We start from the raw sequence: 20,097 nt of genomic DNA, 5'->3' as shown, positions 1-20,097 counted from the left end.
AGAATTTGTTTGAGCCTTTTAAATTTTATTTAATTTTATTCTTATCGGTCTTAAAGTAATGATTTGCAAAACACTCCTGTTTAATATTGACAACTTTGAAAGTCACTAAAAAAAATTAAATGGCAATTTAATGTTAACAGCTGCTTATGGTTACCAAATCCATCAAAGCCCTTCATGAATATATTAGGCACAAACCCACTGAATTCTGTTGCTGAAGAAAGCTTGGTATTTTAAAATTGCCTAGTGAGAATAGATGTACTATAATAAGCGGAAGGACTCTGAGCACAATGTACTATTTTGTCTTTACATATAGAAAGAAACCTAGACCTATTTCTAATTGTTTAATGTTCTAAAATCTCTGCCAACTTAGCTATAAAACGATTTCTAGAAATGTATTAGAAAATTAAGCTTCATCTAAAGTCATGTTTTTAATAACTACAATAACATAACAAAAATAAAATAAATTCCTGTAACAAAAATAATTATTATAGGTAAGGGTAGGGAAAATTGAGTAAATAGTTCATGTGGGAGTCAATGATTGAACTCTGATTAGTTCAATCAGAGCTCAAATGTGAGTCCATCAAAGTTTAAATAATAAGGCAGTTATGCTTTTCAGTTTCAGTCTTCTAGAAGACTATCTTCTCAGTAAATGTTGGTAAGGCTGTTGCGGGGACTAGAGGTACCCTAAAGAAACTGGAGGGAACACAGCGTGAAATATGCCCATGAACACCTTGCTTGCTTTACATGGCTAGTCCTGAAACCATTCCTTGGTAGGTCCATGCAGCCTGCCCTCTCTCAGGATATTTTAAATTCCAAAATACTGTCTCAGTTATCGTTCATCCAAAACCACATTGTGCTTAATCCAGGTATTATACAAGACCTGACTTCTCAAACCAACCTAGACTGAGGCGCAAAGGGAGAGAGTCATCTGTCCACTCTCCCAAGTCTCTAATTAGTACAATTTCAGGAAGTGTAGGTCAGGATCATCCTGGGGAATAGGGTGAACTGGGGATGCTTAAATTACACCAGTGACTTTGCATATTATCTATCAGGTTAAGCATGAGGATAGCTCTCCCTAAGTCTATTATAAGCCAAGAATAAAATAGAATCTTCAAGGTCACTCACTCAGGCTTCTGAGTAGAAAGTAGAGATTCTGATGACGAGAATTAAGGGGGAGAATCAAAAGTTCTTGTCTTTTTTATGTACCTGCTCACAGAGTAACCGTACCAAACCACAGAGGAGTAAAAGAGGAGAGAAGAGGGTCTGTTTTCAATTTTATATAGTAAAAAAGAATAAGCATTTTCTTGGCATGTTCCTAGTGCCCATACTCTGAGGACCAAGCCTGATAAGTAGAAGGCAAGACAGATTTGGGTCCATCTCTTCTCTGGAGATCCACCTAGAATATAATACCAGCCTATAAATCAACACTACAAGAGTAAGGCAGAAGCTGTAGTCCAAGAAGGCTAGAAGGAATCAAAACAAATATGCCCCTTTACTAAAAGTAGGCAAGGTAGAAGGCTTGGTCTCAGAACCCAGGCAGGAGAAACTCAGTTACTAGAACTAGGATATAAGATCAGAGTCAGATTATCAGGACTGACCTTACAATGGTAAGGTCTCTGAGTATTGAGAGTCTGGATAAGGGAACCAATTTCAGTTAAATCGAGAAGAGAGCTGTTACCTGGGCAGAGAACCCGGTAGCCTCTGACAAGCCCAAAATGTGATGGATAGATCTCTTACCTTATTCCTAATTTGTAGAACCCTAAAGATATACAGCATTTTGTTAAGAACTCAAATCCAGTCTATATTAAATTCTTATTATTCTTATTTTAAAATGATTGACTGGAGCAGCAAAATGCCTGAGTATATGTTTGTGTGTATGCAAATGAGATGGAAAGCAAAAGAGAATGAGTTTCCTTATCTTGCTAAATTCATAAATTATACTAATAGGATTAGTAACTATGACCTAAAAACTCAAAAGACAAGTTAGTGAGCCATATCTACCAGAACCTGTTGATACAGGTCGGGTTCTGTATCACATCTTTTTTTAAAAAATATTTTATTTTATTTTTGGCCAAGCCGCGCGGCTTGCAGGATCTTAGTTCCCTGACCAGGGATAGAACCCGTGCCCCCTGCAGTGGAAGCGCAGAGCCTCAACCACTGGACTGCCAGGGAAGTCCCCACATCTTTTAAGGGTAAATGACTTCACATTCCAGAATTCCAGTGAGAATATGATTTTTTTCCTGCTGACTGCCACACAATGATAACCTCATACCTACCAGTCTTAGAATATTCAAATGAAGAAAGGGATAAAAATTTAGAAAGTAAAAACACGTCTTCATTTCTAAAAACTTTGAAAAGAGCTCTTACTAGATGACTTAAAAGACATAATAGGTTTTAAAAGTTTTAAAAATGTATTAGGCTGCAAAATAAATGCAAAATTTCAACTGCTTCCTTTATCTAATCCACTCTTATAATACAAGTGTATGCTTGGTGGCTTTGCAATCTGTCAACCTATATTTCCTGGAATTCCTTTTTCTGTCTATTTCCGGTTAGGGTGGGCCACAAAAGAGATTCTTGTGTGAGATTTGCAGAAGTGAAGCAGCAGTCATTTTGTAGCTCACATATATTGTTGCTTATCTTCTGGCTCACTTCATTGGCTTGAGGCAGCAGCCAGACCTGCAACTGCTCCATCTTTTGCTAGATCCTCCTTTCAGGTCTCTGAATCATGAGTCCAGTGTGTGTTTAACTCTGCAGTGAAGGACCCCAGCTTCTGCAGGGCGTAAGTACTACCAAGGTCAGAGGCAGCAAGAGCTAATTTGGGTTTTATGTTGTCCTCATGAACTATGCTTCTGCATTCCAGCTTGTCATGAATCTCCTTCATCTTCCCTTTCTGACTCTGCTCTGTTGGACTTCAAGCTCCAACATCAGATGCAAAGATAACAGCCTTACAGAGACAGTTTAACCACCTTCCACAATTGTGTAGGGTCAAATAGCTGTAACAAATTCCTTTATATTATCTATCTATCTCTATTTCCATTCTAGTGGTTTTGCTTCTCTGATTGAACCCTGATAGAAACTGGGATAGTGACAGTACAAAATGAAAAGAGGTCTTCTGATCCCCTAAGGCCATTGGCAGGAAGCAGGTCAAGAAAACTATTCAAATGAAAACATAGACTACCTTTCACAGAAAAGGAAGGATGACTCAAAGAGTGCAGAACTGAGATCTGTGGAGGAGTTATTCCAGGTGGGAGTATAATTTTGTCCTAATCAAAGAACCTGCGACATTTTCCCAGTTGGATTTCAGAAGTGCTATGAACCAGTAATCTCTGTATACTTCTTATTGTTCCTGTCCTCTCTGAACAGGAATGTCTATAGTGGTTATCCTATGCCTGTCCCACTGTTGTATGTTATATGGGGAGCAGATAACTTGTCTTTTTACTTGATAGGTCTTTAGATTGAGAGAACTGTACTTGAGGAGCTTTATTTAAGAAGCATCATCCACACTTGGACTTGATTTAGATGATGAGATTCTGCACTTTGAGCTGATGCCATAATGGGATGAGACTTTGCACATAGCTTTGGGAGGGGATGGGTGCATTTTGCACTGGGATAGATGTGAATCATTGGGAACCAAAGGGCTGACTATGATAGCCAGCTTCCAGTATGGCTCCAGTGATTCTTACCTCCTGGTGTTCACAGCCTTATGCAGTCCCTTCCCTCTATATACCAGGCTTGGTTTGTGTGACCAATAGAATATGGCATTAGTAAATTATGCCTCTTCTGATATTAAGTCATAAAGACATTGCAGCTTCTGTCTTGGTTTTGGATACCTTTTGGATCACTTGCTCTTGCCATGTTAAGAAGACACTCAAGCAGCCCTGCGAAGTCCATGTAGTGAGGAACTGATGCCTTTTGCCAACAGCAAAGGGGATGGAGAGCTCCAGCCAACAGTACTGTGGGTGAACGTTCTTCAAAGCTGATCCTGTAGCTATGGTCAAGTCTTTAGATGACTGCAACCCAGCCTATAGCTTGACTGTAACCTGAGAGACTCTGAGCCAGAGCCATCCAGCGTAACTGATCATGGATTCCTGACCATCAGAAACTGTGTGAGATACTAAATGTTTGTTTTAAGCTAAGTTTTGTTATGTAGCAACAGATAACTAATACAGTGCCTAAGTATAAATATAATCTTTCTTCCACATGCCTATGAAAGCCAAATAAAGATAAGAGAGGTAGAGAAAAGTAAATTGTTTTAGCTCACTGTCTTGTTTTTTCTTCAGTGTTCAGATTCTTTTAAAATTAAGCCTGTGGGCAAATACTTATTCAGCTAGGCTAAATTTGAAAGATGTAAGGAAGGAGGTTAGCTTTAGTAATAAGGAAATATATATGTATACACACACACATCTTCTTTGAACTAAAGGATTTACTTTTGAGAAGTCAAATCATGAGATTTTTCCAGAATCTAGTCTGTGCATAATGGTAGGGAAGCTGCTGTCTCTCTCAGGTTGAGATTTAAAGTGTCATTTATTATTCTTTTTTACCTAATATGACTAGTTTAAAATGTAAAGTATGATTTGATTTCCTTCCTACTTTTTGTTATGGAAACATTTGGAAATCAGAAATAAGAATATATTTCTTCTAGCCTCTCTTTATTTCTCTTTGTGTCTTACAATCAATTTCAGTAACTTTAACAATAAACAGTAAAAATGATAGAGTATACAAAGCATTGCCCAAGTAAATCCATCATGAACCTGTGTCTGAGAATGGTTTCCTAAATAGGGGAAATGTGTTTCCTACAAAGAGTCCATTTTCTGTTATTGCCTTTTTTATTTGGACTACTAGATGCTATATATTTTAAGGCAATCCTAATAGTTTCCTGTCTCTCACTAACAAGAATGACTTGGCATAATGAGCAGTGGAGACAGTGTCCATTTGATCCACTGCAGAAAGCTGTCTATTTGATACAAGAGTAAATCACCTCAGTTCCTTTGTGGAATGAGTGGAGTGTAAATAAATAAATGAGAGGTAAGAATTTAAAAAAATCTGGTCAGTTCTATCAGAAAGAAACAATGGATAGGAACATTTGGAGGCCTGGTTTAATAAAAAGTGTGACAAGATGAAGAATTTTATGTGATAGCTGTAAAGGGAGGAAGAATCCTCACTAATATAGTATGTCCATAAAATAGTTTCTTCCTTCTTTAGGAAGATAATTTTGTAGTTTAAGAATAATAATTCTCAATTATTTGAAGTTGGAGGACTTACCTTGTAAAATGACTCTTTATTCACTTTTACCTCCACCAAAAAGAATTCCGATTTTCAGCAATTTTTCTATAATTCATCACAGTTCTAAATCTGAGCAGGAATTTCAGATTCCATTTTAGGGAATAGGTTTGTTTTGGGGTGTCTTTTTTGTTGTTATTTTGCACATTTTACTTCAATTGTAAAGTTTTTGTCTTTTTTGTTTTGTTTTGAGAGAACTCCAAAATGTTCTAATTTTTCCTTTTATAATTAGTGTTTGGTGTATTTCCTTGAGAATTATACAAAAATGACTTATATTTGACTACTTAATTTTTTACTATTACTGTCTAAGATTTTTTGGTGTGAAATATTAATGGAGCCATTGCTCTGTGTCATGTTTTGGGTTCCAGGTGGGGATGAAAGTTATGACAAATTTTGTGCCATACAGGAGCTAGAAGGAATCACCTATAGGGCTTGTTTAAAACGCAATCAGTAAAGTCCCATCCTAAACAGACAGAATCAGAATTTCTGGGAGTGGGACTTTAGAATCTGCATTGTTAATAGGTTCTCAATGTGCTTCTAGCAAACTAAAGTTTAAGGAGCATTGATCTAGTGAGAGTTGGAGGGTAGAGGAATAAACAATTTACATTGTTATTGGAGCTGCAATACAATCTTCAAAATACAAGTGGCATCTAGGAAAGACCTTTTCCATGGCGGTTCCTATCTGAAGAAAAAAAAAGTGTGTTTATTTATTTATTTATTTTCTTTCACACACACACACACACACACACACACACACACACACACACACCCCTTTAAAAGCACCAAAACGTATCTTTTAGAGAAAACCTGTAAGAAGATTTGGAGATAGGAGACAATAAGTATGTGTTGATTAAATGATCACGTTGGAGTGAACAGATTTTATAATTCCATTCTACTAATCACCAGCAATTTTCTTTTTGATTCTTATAGGTAGACAGTGGTATCTGTGTCTACTTAGCTTTGTGTTTGAAACTAGACCTCCCTGCTCTTCGGAGTGGGGGAAATCAGTCACCCCAAAAATCTAAATTAGGTAGAAAAGTAGTGTTAAGAGCCAATCAGAGCGCTCTCCGGAGCAGCTCCAGACTGGCTTCTGAAGGAGGACTGGCTGAAGTTGAGACTTTGTTGCCATCATGCAATCGGACAAAGAAGGCCATAGTAGTTTAGGGCGGTCGAAAATTCCATGTGGGGTACTGGGCGAGGTGTTACACCTTGGCGGGGCTGATTAAGGTCCAGAAAGTCTCTCAATCGGAAAACTTGGAGGCACTACGGATACCTTATTTTCCGAGACCGTGGAGAAATGGTCAGCAGTTGCGGGGGTACCAGTGACAAAAATGGCCGCAAGGCACCTCAGGCGCTGGATCAGGTGATGCAGCCGCAGTCCACTCCCTTCCCACCAGCCGCTCCCCCTCCCGCGCCCCTACGTAGCGGTGGGTGTGGCCTGCCCAGGGGCTCTTTTTCGGAGGCGTGGAAAACCGAGGGTTACACATGCGCAGTTAAGGCCCCTCTGGCCCTTCGGGCCTCCTCCCCGCCCACCGCCCCGCCCCGAATTGCCGGGCGGGGCCGGGCCGAGAGTCCAGCAGCCGCGGCTGGGGCTTCAGTGACTTCCTTGTTATGAGCCTCGGCCCGGCAGTGTCCAGACTCGTAGCCCCGCTGTCCTTACCGGGACTGCTAGCCCGAGTCTAGGTCGCAGCCGCAACCCCAGCCGGTCGGGTCCCCTTTCAGCGCAGGTCCTTTCCCCGCACGCCCCGCGCTCCCTAACATGCCCAACCCCAGCAGCACCTCCTCTCCCTACCCCCTCCCCGAGGAAATTAGGAACCTGTTGGCAGGTAAAAAGCGGGAAGGGGGCGGGTAACGCGGCGGGGGCGGGGGCGCGGGGACGGCGAGCCGGTGGGGACAGAAGCGTTCGGAGTCTCTCCCCTCCCTCTCCGCTCTCCCTACGCCTCCTGCCCAGTGGGAGCGGGACTGGGAGTGGGGAAGTGGGGTCTGAGAATGGGAGTGGGCGTGTGTGTTGAAATTTGGTGCGAGGATGGTGGGGAAGCCCTTCTTGGTCGGCTACACTAACGCGATCAGGACAATTCTGTATGCGTCGTGAAGACGCCGTGTGTGTGTGTGTGTGTGTGTGAGAGAGAGAGAGAGAGAGGGAGGGAGAGAGGGAGAGAGAGAGAGAGAGGCAGGGAGGGAGAGAGGGAGAGAGAAGTCAAAGAAGTAGTTTTCGGTTGCCTGGCCGATGGAGGAGAAAGATTTCTGAGCTACAGGGGTTAGGAGTTTGGGGTTATGGGACCAAAGGGTTTGTCATTTCTAAAACTCCCATTTTTCTTGAACATTCAGTCCACCCATATTTGAGACCTTCGAAAAGAGCCTGACTTTCAAATGGCCACTTGTCTTCAGCCTGAGTAACATGTTAAAACAAAAAAGGAAGGATGTGTTAAAGTCCAACTTCCTGTGTCACACGATTAAAATACAGTACTTCATCTTTGCACCCTCATCTTCCCCTTTTCAGTTTTAAATTACCATTTATAGGAACTTAGGAATTAAAGATGCATTCTTCAAGGCTGTTATGAATCCACTGCTAGTTCATTAATATACTTGATATGGAGATGTGTATTTTCACTAAGGGCTGTTAAAAAATTTGTATTTCTGCACAAGGTAGAAAAGACAATACATCTGTTTTAGGGTAGCACAAATCTTACCTATCCTGATGCTCTGGAATTCTTCCCATTATTCACTTTGTCATGTGTACATCAGAATTCTGAATACTGAACTTTGATTAAAATTTTTACTTTTCTTTAGTTGTTTCTTTAGTATCCTTCAATATTGGTCATGAATAACTGGATTAAAAGAGTTTCTCTTAATGCCTGTGCTACGATTTGCTTATTTTAACTCTTAAAGCAGTGTTTAAAATGTGACATTTTAAGTAGTAAGTTACTGTTAGAGCACTGTGAGACCAAATCTTATATGCTGTTACACTGTTTTGGTGGTTAGCATTTTGAATGTGATAGAGAAGATAAAACCAATAGTGTATGAATGCAGACATGTTTATGTGAACATGATTGCAGTGTGATGAATGCATTTGTGGTGGGACAGTGTTTTACTCTAAGAAATGCTTGTTGTCATTAATGGGTACCACTAAGGGAAATATTGAAAGAACTGTAGGGGCTGAGTTAAGGCAGCTTTTATTCCATTCTATGAGAGTTTCAAGTGAGTGCTGATTTTGTTTTACTACAGTTAACATTTTTGTTGTTACTATGCTGGAATTCCTTGCTTAGAATATTATCTTAGTCACCAGGTCAGAGAACTGTTTATCATAACTCTAAAAGTAGATGTCACCACTTCCAGGATATTCTAGGTGTGAATTTTTGAGTTTAAGATGTAAAGTGTAGACCTCTGGGTACATGCTTTTGAAGCTTGACAGCTCCACAGTAGACAGTTTGCTATCTGGATCCATAGTCATACATTTGCAGGTAGTATGATATATGGGTTATGAGACTCTTTATTCTCTGATCCCCATAGATTACAAATACTTCATGTAGCCCTTATTTGCATAATTTAATTGAAAGCTCAGAATTAAATAATATTTAAATTATCTGCCATTGCTAACTTCCTATATACTTTAGCCATCTCTCTCTCTTTAATCAGATAATAATACTTACATAATGTCTGAAATCAGTGTTTTAAAAATCACTTTATTGACATTTTCAGTATTTCACATTATTAAAGCAAATCACATATTAAAACACATGAAGTATTAAAAACAAATAATAAAACATTAAAATTTTGTTGATTACAAATTTGACTTATACTTTATTTTCAGAGGATATTTTCAAGAGGTATGGCTATGAGGAAATATATATGAGATAAATTGTAAAGAAATGAAACAAGTGAACCAGTGTTTTTCAGTTTTCTTTTTAAACTAATCATTCAAAGAAAATGGTTAACATTTTATGGTTGACTTTAATTAAAATCTTTTTTTGAGGTAGGAAAGGTTTCAAGAATAAGTGCTCTGAGCAATTTTTTTTCACATGTTTTTATCCAAAAAATTCTGTTGGATTGTGCATGATCATTTGCATTATTCAAGTGTTTGGGTAATAGGACATGGTTAGATTTAAAATTATTAAAACTATAGAGGAAGAGTTGACATTGGTTTGAATTTTAAAGATATTGCTGGCTTACCTAGTTCTTTCTTTGAAAGTAATTAGGAGATATTGGCAGTGGTGGTTGTAGTTAACAGCTGAGCACTCTTAGAATGCATGGCGCTATGCTAGAATTCCAGGGTAGAGAAGATAAGGAACTAAACTTTTCAGGCATTAAAATCCCTTCAGAAAAAAAGAATATAAAGTCAAAAGATAATGCCTATAAAAAAAATGTTTTGGACATTTCCCATTGCGTTCCATGTTCCCTTTATCCAAATCATTATGCCATATGTGTTAAATGTTTGACGTTTCAACTGCTTGAAAGAGGTAGGTGCTCAAATGTATTCTTATCAATTTAGTATTCTCTTCTCTTTATTTTTTCCTCTGATTATATCTATTTTAGGCTTCCTTTTCAATATTTGTTCCCCCCTCCTTCTGATTCCTTCCCTTTAAAAAAAATTCTTTAGAAATGCAAAAATCCATAGAGGTTATCATTCTTACCTCACATTTAATGATGCTCTTGAAAAAGTGGCTATATAGTTTGACCATTAGTTATTTTTATTTCTGTGGAATCAGTATATTAAATATTGATAGCCTATACTTTTTATAAAAGTGTTGAATTATTTTCTTGTCCCATGAATAGAAAAAGGTTTACAGATTTTTGTTGTTAAAAGTAAATTGGGGACTGCCATATGCACTACAGGCAACCTTTAATTTTTTTTCACCACAATGGAAGAACAGGTTTAGCTGGGATAAGTTGAATCAAAGGATTATGCCAAATCTTGTCCATTTAATCTTCTCCCACATCCAAATATTTTGACTGGGATGAACAGCAAGAATAATCTTGATTTATGTGAGTTTTTCCTCCAGGCAGGCAAGAAAGTGAGAGGAATTAGAACCACTGCTCGCCACCCCCCACCCCCAATCCCCTTGATTTGTTTAATCGCCCTTTGAATACTGGACTCTTGGTGGTTTGCAGTTAGATATTCTCATTCATTTGTTTTAGACAACATATTTAAAAAGGAAAGCTGTAAGAAAATGTTAGTTTCTTTTTGTTGGGTTAGAAAATGAAACCAATGTTGAAGAAAATGATGGTTGTTAGTATACTCTGAAAAATCAAACCCAAACCAAACAAACAATAAACAGAGTGGTGTCTGCAAAGCGACCCTGAGATTTTGTTCACTTGGCAGTCTTGATTAGAAATATTGCATTTTCCTCTATTGAGGATTTCCAGGACATTTTTTAAAAACCTTCACACATAATTGATAATCCCTTTAGGGACACTAGGTAAAGAACGGAATTCATTTGAGATAGAGGTAGAATTTTTTTCAATCCTGAGAATAGTGTGGTTTGATTTCCACCCTTCCAGAGTTCCATTTATAATTTGGTCAACATTTCGGTTTTATTTTTCTTATGAGAATCATTTATGGTGTATCTAGTGTCTCATAACTTCCTTCTGGGGCATTGGCTGAGTATGTAAAGGGAAGAGTGCCACCTACTGAGTCACCAATAGTCACCTACTTCTTTAGCACCTGGATTTTCCTATAGAGCAAGAACAAGCCTGCCCCATTTTGGCAATAATAACTAATGAGTTTAAATTTGATATGAGAACCTTTGATCTTACAGTGAAATCAGTCCATGACACCTCTAAGATTTTTCTCTTCTAGAAATAGGAATATATGTTTGTAAATCAAGGGACCAGAAAGTTATAGTTTCTTGTATGGGTCAAATAACATGATGACTTAAGATGTGATGTTAGGAAAATTATTTGCCTATGTTAAGCATACAATATTCTGTTTTTTCTTGGGAGAGGATCTTTGGCTCTCTTGGGTTTTTTTATGACTTTCCTTTTAAAGTATTTTCATCTCAGATTACTAAATAAAGCTCTTGATAATATGCTAGTATGCACAATTTTATAGTTACCCAATCCAAATTATCACTGGTTTTCTTTTAAAAAAGAAATCTAAATATTCTAAAAAAAGAGAAGTATATAAAAAATTTCCTAATGAGCTTAGCTCTACTTAATCAGCATTAAAGTATTACTAGAAAGAAGACAGAAACATCAGAGTGGGAAAAGCCTCTGGTGATTTGAAACACAGTTCAGTTGTCTCTCATAAATTTAAGATTAAGTGTCATATATGGGTGATAAAAGTGGCATAGGCTAGTTTTTATATACTCATTATTCACTTAGTTTGTCTTTTTCAATTAAAGCCAAGTCTATCTTTTTCATTCCGCTGAGTTTACATTTCTTTTTCAATCACATAGTGAACACATTACAATACATGATACCTAACAGTGAATATAGTATAAATCTCAGACTAATGTTTTATTCACTGTGGCTTCTTTGAAAATGTGTGGTAAAGAGATTTTGATGATTTTAAGGTGCTATTTATCGAGTCATCTTTTAGAGGTGAAAAATATTCATCTCTATCCTTCAACAGTCCAGTTTTCTACCAAAATAAGTCACTTAGCCTCCAAAGCCAATTTTGAAAATGTTATCAGATGACTGGATTGTAAGACTCAGGTATGTTTTTCCTGTCATACTTTGAGAACTCCTTGTGCTTGTTCCTGTCTCTTTTTCCATGTTTGAAAAGTCCACAGTTCATCCATAACCTGTAAAGGTGCTGGGTAATCAAGAGAAAGACATTTATTAGAGCTATCAATAACTTTTTAATTAGCCATTTTCCAAATTTGGGCATTTAGCTTAATTGGTCTATATGTGCCCAGTTTAACTGATTTTTATGTTTTCACCAGGAGGTGTTTGGTCAGACTATACCCTCCTTTAACAGAGAAGAAAAGCTTCTCTTTTTGTTCTGATGCCAACTTAAATTCTAGGCTGAGATTCTTGTTTAGTGATAGCACCTCAGTGAATACAAAGTGCAACTTGGCCCCATTCATAAAGTAGAGAAAGATGTGGAATTAAGTCGTAAAGCCATTTGGGGTATGGTTTGACTGGTTTTACACTTATTCATTGATCTGGGGCTGAGCATGTGGTAGTGGATTCACTCTAATTCTTGCCCCCCTCTCCTATACAATTCAGGCCATCACAGAGGCTGTGTGTGTGTGTGTGTGTGTGTGTGTGTGTGTGTGTGCGCGCGCGCGCACGCATGCGTGCCTGTGCCTGCACACTTGGATGCCTGCCCAGGGAGGTGAGGTATTGGTTGGTTGGGGGACTAGATAGAAGACGCCAGGTGTTACCTCTGTGACGTGTTTACAACCTCCAGCCTGGAAGTCATATTCCATGGTGGAGGATGGTGAGGACAAGTGGTCAAACCCCGGCTTTCTTAAAGAGTTGGAACCTGTGCTATGTACTCAGCTTGGAGAAGCCGACGACAGTTTATAGTTTGCAAGAATTTAAAAACTGTCGTAACCTTGTGTGGTTTCACCTTGAAACTGTAATTAGTATGGAAACTGGTAGAAAGCTGTTAGCTTGTGTGTGTTAGATACCTGTCGTAGCCTCTCGGGCTCTAGGGGGAGATGAGTGGCTGATTTTCTAGGGGGTCCATATGTACAGGAAAAGGAAAAGGAAAATTTGAGTACCACTCGGTGATTTGGTGTGTGCTAAGTATTTGCCTCTTAGGGGTTGCGATGGCTATTGAGAAGTTTCTAACTCAAACTGCTTGAGGATTGCTGAGCCAAGACATGATGTCATCTTTTAATTTTGTTTTCAGACCTTAACGTTTATCTACAGAGCGGTTGTAAATCAGATCTTTCCAGCGGCCTTCTCCCCCAGATCTTTACAGTTGTACCGGGAGATCAGGTTTGCTCTGACAATGCTAAGGTGTAACAGGAGCAAAAATCACCACCACATTTGTATTCGCTGAATAACTTTTTCCTTGGTGATGACTTGGGGTCAGAGGCGGATGGAGATGGGGCCAATTCTGGGGTTAAATGCGGCCGGCGCTGACCTGCGGTCTACGTGACGAAGCGCGGAGCGGCGGTAGGGATTAGACCTGGTGCTTAGAGGGCGCCGGAACTGCGCTTTCTCCACGTGGCCGGGTGGATCCTTAAGCTTCTCCTCTCCCGTGGAGGACGCGGGTGAGCCGAGATCCCTCCTGTGAGAAAGGAATTCTGTCTACTCACCAGGCCAAGAGGCCAGCGAGGAGGCAGGCTGACCTTTTCTTGTAATCGAATTACGGCTGTTTCCCGAATTACAGGCAGTCTGGAGTCAGTGAAATCTACATATTAACAGAGGGACATGACCCCTAAAGGAAGGTAGAAGAGGGCTAAAGCGCTCGCTAGTTTACCGTTTGCAGGGCTATTCAGAGCACAATAAAAAGCTTCAGATCTCTTTTACAACCAGCCAGGGGAGTGCTTGAGTCGCCCAGGACTTTTATTGCTCGCTTCTGAAATATTACCCTGGCTCTGAGCTACAAAGCCGCAGATCCAGTCCCATTTGTCTGGCGAGGGCGCTGCCCCAAACCAGTGCTCCCTGCTCACAGCTCCAATGACGGGAGCCCTGGGGTTTAACACTCCGAGTGTCTCGGACGGCGGAGCCCGAGCATCTCCCGGTGAAGGCCGAGTAACTTTCCAGCACCCGCTACGTCTTCGCGCCGGGGTAGCGGGGTCGGAGCTCCGCGCAGGGGCTCGGCGAAGGCCGCGGGCACGTCCAGAGGGTCTCCTGTGCCTAGCAGAGGCTGGTTTCGTTCGATTTCAAAATAAATGGGCACAGTATGGATTTTAAGAAAAAAACCCAGATTTCAAAAACTTCAAAACCAATTGAGTCTGTGGGCACCAACAAACGAAGATTATTGCAGGAATCGCTTCCACTATGAAGTTCTTATTTGTTAAAAACAAAACCAAAAAAACGCAAAAGCAGGTTGTACGCTTTCCACATCTCCTTTGTGAAATAATTTTTAAAAATCAATGTTTGTTAAATCTTTTTAGTTGCCTTAAACCCCTTTTGTGGCATAAGTTTAGGAATAAATACATTAAGACTACTCTAAAAATATAGAATTTTTCCCTTGCGCAATCTCTGAATCTCCTCCCACTCAGAAAACAAACAACACAGATTCTTCCTGCAGTCTCACACTCCTTCAACAAGTATTTCCTCACAAAATAGCATAGCTCAATAATTTAAAAATATTTTTGGCACTGTTAGGAAACACTATATAGAGCATTACAGCTTTTTGTTTTCTGAGTTTTTATACAACTGAAAAGACCTTTTAAAGAAATAACTCGGGCTGTAATTCGTTCTCTTATTGCTTCCGGAGATAGAAAATAGATCCTGTTTGTTTAAACTTGGATTGTATAATGAAAATGTAAAATAGGCAATTAAATACTCGTGTGGATAAGGGAATTAAAGACAAACACTGAGTGAAAGTAACATTAAGCAAACTACCAATCGTTATGCCAGTGATTCTCCCACGTGTTGAGTCTGGTTGGAAGAAAGAATTGGTTGGAAGAAAGAATCAACAGTAGAGGTGCTACTCCTTCTCTTACTCCAGTTTCTTAGTAGATTTATTGGAGCCATCTCAGAGAAGCCAATGATCTTTTCCATTTCAGCTAATATCTGAATGTCCAGAGGTTGCCTTGCTCCTCTGGGTACATACAGAATTTAGAGTTGAGAGAAGAGTGCTTTTTTATAAGTCTCATTATTTTGAACTCACTTTAGAAGTGTGGGTCCAATTTGCACTGGTACTGGATTATGTCTCTGTGTCCCCCTCTTCAAAATATGGACAGCTCAAGGAAAGAGAAGCTGTGACATTTTGCTTTTGTTTCATTTTGATAGTTACTTTTAACATTAGTCAGTAATGGGCTTCGAACCAGAAAGCTACTTAAAATTATTCCAAGACTAAATTTTAATTATTTCACTTATATTGATTTAGTGAAGAATCACTTTTACACAATCTATTATGAATGAATAGAATAACAGTTTAATCAGCTTCACTCCTTGGATCAACATACTTTTGTAATCAAGAATTTAAAATCAGTTATAACATTCTATTTCAAATACTAGGCTTTAAGTTGCTAATTATAAGTACAGTTGAAAGACTATTTGCTCTACTGCTTTGAATTAATTAAGTATAATATTGTATGTTTTGATACCATCTTTTTATCAGTGTGAATTAGGAGACAAATTAGTTAAATAAAAAGAAAGTAAAATATATACACATCTCTTCAATATGAAATATGGGTGGTTTATACTCATGCCTACTGAAAAAATTTTAATGGTATCTTCTATATTAGATATCTCAAAGTGACATTTGAAATTCTGAATATAAAGTTAATTTAAACTTGTACAGTATTTCATGAACAATAAGAGTGGGGCTATTGTAAAATCAAACCAATAAGGATTTGGTGGAATTGTATACTAGAGAGAATTAGAAAGCAGAATAATTTGGAAGTTTACTGAATTAAAAAAAAAAGAGGCTTTGTGAAAATGTTATATGAGGCCATAGAAGTCTTATCTCTTGGTTACTATATTTTAAAATAGTGGCTAAATCTATTTTGCCACTTTTTCCTTTGTTTAAAGAAATATTTCCAAGTAGTAATGCCAAGGCAGGAAGCAAGAGCACACAAAACCACACAACTGATTATCTTTTTTATTTGAGAATAGCTGGCCAGAGTAGGTGGTGCAGGTAGGAAAGAGGAGGGTTTGATTTGGGAATCTTGGCTAGAAAAAGGGATTTGTTTTTCCTTTAAAGCATTAAGCACTGCATATACCTGAAAATTGATTACACTGGGAAAAGGATGCCTTTGCCAGAGACATTAGCTTATATTGATATAATATTGTGAATGACCTGTTCATACAGGAACTTACAAAATACTAAAAAATGATAGTAACATGCATGAAAGCTCTGCACTTGCTTTTATACAGAGAATTTGTTTATGGGGCACCATAGTTTATTAAAACTTGCGTGCTTCTTCCTGGTTTAATGATGCCAAACATTCTAATAGCATTCGCTGTGTTAAGCATAAGTAGAGCATACACATTTTATTAGCTAAGTGGTGAACAGATTTGTCCAATTTAGTATTTGAAACATACTTCAATTGTTATGCTTTGGATTGATAAATAACTGTAACAAATTGTACAGATATTAACACTTATGGGTAGAAACAATCATTGTCCTATTTGTCTTCACAAAAAAATGATTCTTTCCTATAATTTGTATCCTTTTTCTTATATTTCATGGTTTAGATGTTGAAACATTTGTAGCAGACGTACTGAGAGGGGAAAATTTATCCAAGAAAGCAAAGGAAAAGAGAGACTCCCTTATTAAGAAGATAAAAGATGTAAAGTCTATGTAAGTCACTTACTTGCCTTTTATTACTTATTTCTTACTTATAAGAAACGTTGTAATTAACATTTTAATGAAGGACTGATTATTGTGGGATTAAATTTTTTGTGTTCTAATTTAATTGGGTTTGAAGTATTTTTAAAGGACAAACTATATTTCTACTATAATAGTTTTTAAAATCAGACAGGCTTATCATAATACCGTTTTTTTGTGAAGCCTATTGATTATGTATTTTTCTAAGCATTCTAGCAAAATCCAACTGTTTATTTTGATTATTTGAGGATATATTTGGTTTAACTGATAAGACATAGGTAGATTGAGAATTTTAACATAAATACAGAAGATACCTCCAGATACTAAAATGAATAAATGTAATTTAAGTTGTATGTATTAAAGATATATTCTGGCTTTACTACTGTAACTTAAGTCTTTAAAAATACCTTTATTATAAATCCATAAGCCTTTTGGAATTATCATTTCAGGATAGGAAGTAGTTTTTTCTCTAAATATATATTTACAATATAGATTTTAAAATAGACTTGAATTATTGCCATTGATTAGATCTTGTTTTGATTTGTCAACCTTTATTTTAAAATATAATGTTCTTGCTTTATTTTGCAGCTATCTTCAGGAATTTCAAGACAAAGGTAAATTTTCAAGTTTTGTCAAACTTGACATTTTTTTCCCTTGCAGAGATTTTCAATAGGAAAATCTAACACATACTGAAATTTGATAGTTGGAGTCAAAATTTAAATTTCTCTGTTGTATACTTAGACTTTAAAGATGAGAGTGCTAGCTCCCCCTGCTGAGAATAAAATTAAAAAACATATCTAGAATCTACTCTGCACAATCTTCTTTTGCACAATCTTTCATGCAGAAATCTGTGTTTAACATTCTTAGGTTTTATGGTTCTTAGAGTTCATTGTGGCAGAAGTTTGTTAAGAAAGGTATATACCTGCAGTTACACACGGAAGAATTTTGTGAGGCAGAGGCGAGATACCAACCCAACACCATTTAACCCTGTAGAGATTACTTTATAGTGGTGATGGAAGCAGGAGGGCCTGTGGCTGGGTGCTCATAGGTAATGTTTCTAAAAGGTAATTGGTTTAAAAACAGTATCAATTTTTGTTTGAAAGCATGAGTAAAATCTTTTTCAAATGCTGGTTTTTATTATTCTCGTGATTCTTTTGATATGAATAAATATATGCCATAGACATTTTCAAAGAAGGGGGTTCAGTTTCATTTTTTTGAAATATGTGAGAATGCTGGTAAGCTGATTGTCTTCCTTTAGATTTGAGAGACAGCTGCTTAGCGTACTGAAAACCAAATCCAGAAAGGCGTAGGAAGTTTCTACTATTTCACGTCTTCAGTTGTGTAAGGGAAACTTGGTATGGCCCTTACTTCCATGATGCTAATTCATAGGTCATGACCTGAAGCCTGTGGATGCTGGTATGAGGGTCACAACATGAGGTCAGTTAACTATGTGAAGCTAGGCTCTGAGTTTGGGGGAAGCAGTGTGGCATCTTCTAACTGGGGTGAGCAGATACCACAGAGTAACTCATATCTCTGCCAACTGATAAGTGAGAGACTAATGACGGTTTCAGTAAACCAACTACTTAACCAGACAAACCTAAAATCAGTTAAAAGGAAACCACATTTTCTTTTCACATTAAGTCATCACAATTGTTGTGATTAGAGGAAATAAGAAGAGATTTTTTTCCATATTAAATTTTTTAACACTGTTAAATAAAGGAAAGAGCAGGAAACTCCTCCTCTCCACAAATACCTACTTCTTTGTTCTCTATAATGAACCCTAAACTGTGGGTTTAATCATGTTGTATTTTGCTTAGTTGAGTATAGAAATAATGAATTTATGCATTTTAATTATGATAACTTTTATACAGTGCACTGTTTATGGGGGAAATATTACGTATCAGATTCTGCCTTTTTTCTTAAAAGGCACATTTTGTTCTAGTGGTTACTTATTGGACTCTCATTGTGACTTAATTATTTGTACGTTAAACGTTTTTAAGCTAAGAAAATGTGATAGTATAAAGTCATTGTAGAATTGCATATGATTCAATAATAGGGTAGGAACTTTCCCTTTGGTATTCTGGTTTAGGACTTGTTCAGGTGTGTGGATATTAAAATTACATTACTGAGATACATTCTTTGTCTCTAAGGAGAATGGAAGTTTATATAGTATTTGATAGAAATTGAAAAATGAGCCTAGAGTAAGAGTTCAAATAACACAGAATTCAGAGATTCCCCATAATCATTTTCCTCTGAATAAGTCATTTGTTGTTCAGTACTGCTGTATTGAGTTAACTAATCACCAAGAGTGCCTGATCAAAAGTAAGCCTGTGGATAAATTAGATGTGTACCTTGGAGAAATATGAGAAGCTGAGTAATTTTATGCCATTCTACTCTCAAAGTATAATCGACTGTTCTAAAAAGACTATTCCTGTAGTTTGTTAGAAATAGTAAAGGGAAGTTAGTACAGGCTTAATAGTTGAATAAGCAATTGCTCAAAAGACATATATTTTAAAAACAGGAATTTATTAATAATCAGATCTCTACATTGAATAAATTGAATTCATGTAAGTATATTTTGATAATGCTGCTTTTCTTTTTTTTCTTACATTTTCTTCTTGGGGTTTTTGGATTGTCTTCATCCAAGGAGACCTGGACAGAAATCCTTTTGGCTGTTTCCCCTCTCTGTCTTTCTCTCTCTCAGGTCAATATAGGGTCACAATGAAGTGACCAGAGGCTATTTTCCTGCTTTTTACCTTTATACTCCTATTTGTTTCACATACTTTATTTATTTATTTATTTTTACATGATGGTTAAGTACCATTTTAATATCATTATTGGGAGAAAAAAGGACCTGGAAGAGAGTTCTTAAATAAAATGAATTAATTCACATTTACTCATTTCAAATAAGTGAGTTATTAGTTTCTTTAATGTTCACAGATGTCTGTTATCCTTCCTTACTTTCCTCTCACATCTCTTCTTATAGTCTTTAGATATTGTACATGACAGAATAACTATCTAACTCTAGTTTTTTATTCTTAGTTACAATGTAGCCTAGTAATATAAAGTATACTCCTAAATACAGGCTTCATGCACTAGAATTATGCTCATTTTAGAATTATTTTACAATTATGATTATTTCAGAATTTGTTCTCTGTCACATCGTAAGGTCATAGCGCTTTTAAATGTGACTTGTAATAATTTTTTTGGGGATGAAAATATATTACTATTTGAGTAAAGGTGTTACTGACTGAGTATAAAATAGAATTTTCTAATAAATATTAGGTATATGATAAAAAAGTTTTACTTGTAGTTGTATCTTGCCCTTATATTAGGCTTGTTTTACTCCAGTGATGATTTTGGTATTATTGTTTTCTATATTAGGCTTGTTTTACTCCAGTGATGATTTTGGT

The 20,097-nt window shown here is 37.2% G+C and overlaps 1 protein-coding gene across 2 annotated transcripts in view; it reads left to right on the top strand.

Annotated features, from left to right (window-relative positions):
• The first annotated feature begins 6,845 nt into the window (after window positions 1-6,845).
• SKAP2 (src kinase associated phosphoprotein 2) overlaps window positions 6,846-20,097 on the top strand; it is a 152,799-nt gene continuing 139,547 nt past the window's right edge. The window contains exons 1-3 of one of the 2 annotated variants that reach the window (XM_068549186.1): window positions 6,846-7,106; window positions 16,552-16,657; window positions 17,273-17,298. In XM_068549186.1, coding sequence (XP_068405287.1) covers window positions 7,040-7,106; window positions 16,552-16,657; window positions 17,273-17,298 — 199 coding nt within the window. In that variant the 5' untranslated portion in view covers window positions 6,846-7,039. The remainder of the gene's footprint in view (window positions 7,107-16,551; window positions 16,658-17,272; window positions 17,299-20,097) is intronic. The other variant, XM_068549185.1, reaches the window with a different exon arrangement.

The sequence above is a fragment of the Eschrichtius robustus genome, chromosome 8 (genome assembly GCF_028021215.1).
Source record: "Eschrichtius robustus isolate mEscRob2 chromosome 8, mEscRob2.pri, whole genome shotgun sequence".
NCBI lineage: Eukaryota > Metazoa > Chordata > Mammalia > Artiodactyla > Eschrichtiidae > Eschrichtius > Eschrichtius robustus.
Note: the sequence above shows the minus strand (reverse complement) of the source record. Positions and strands in the feature narration are given on the sequence as shown.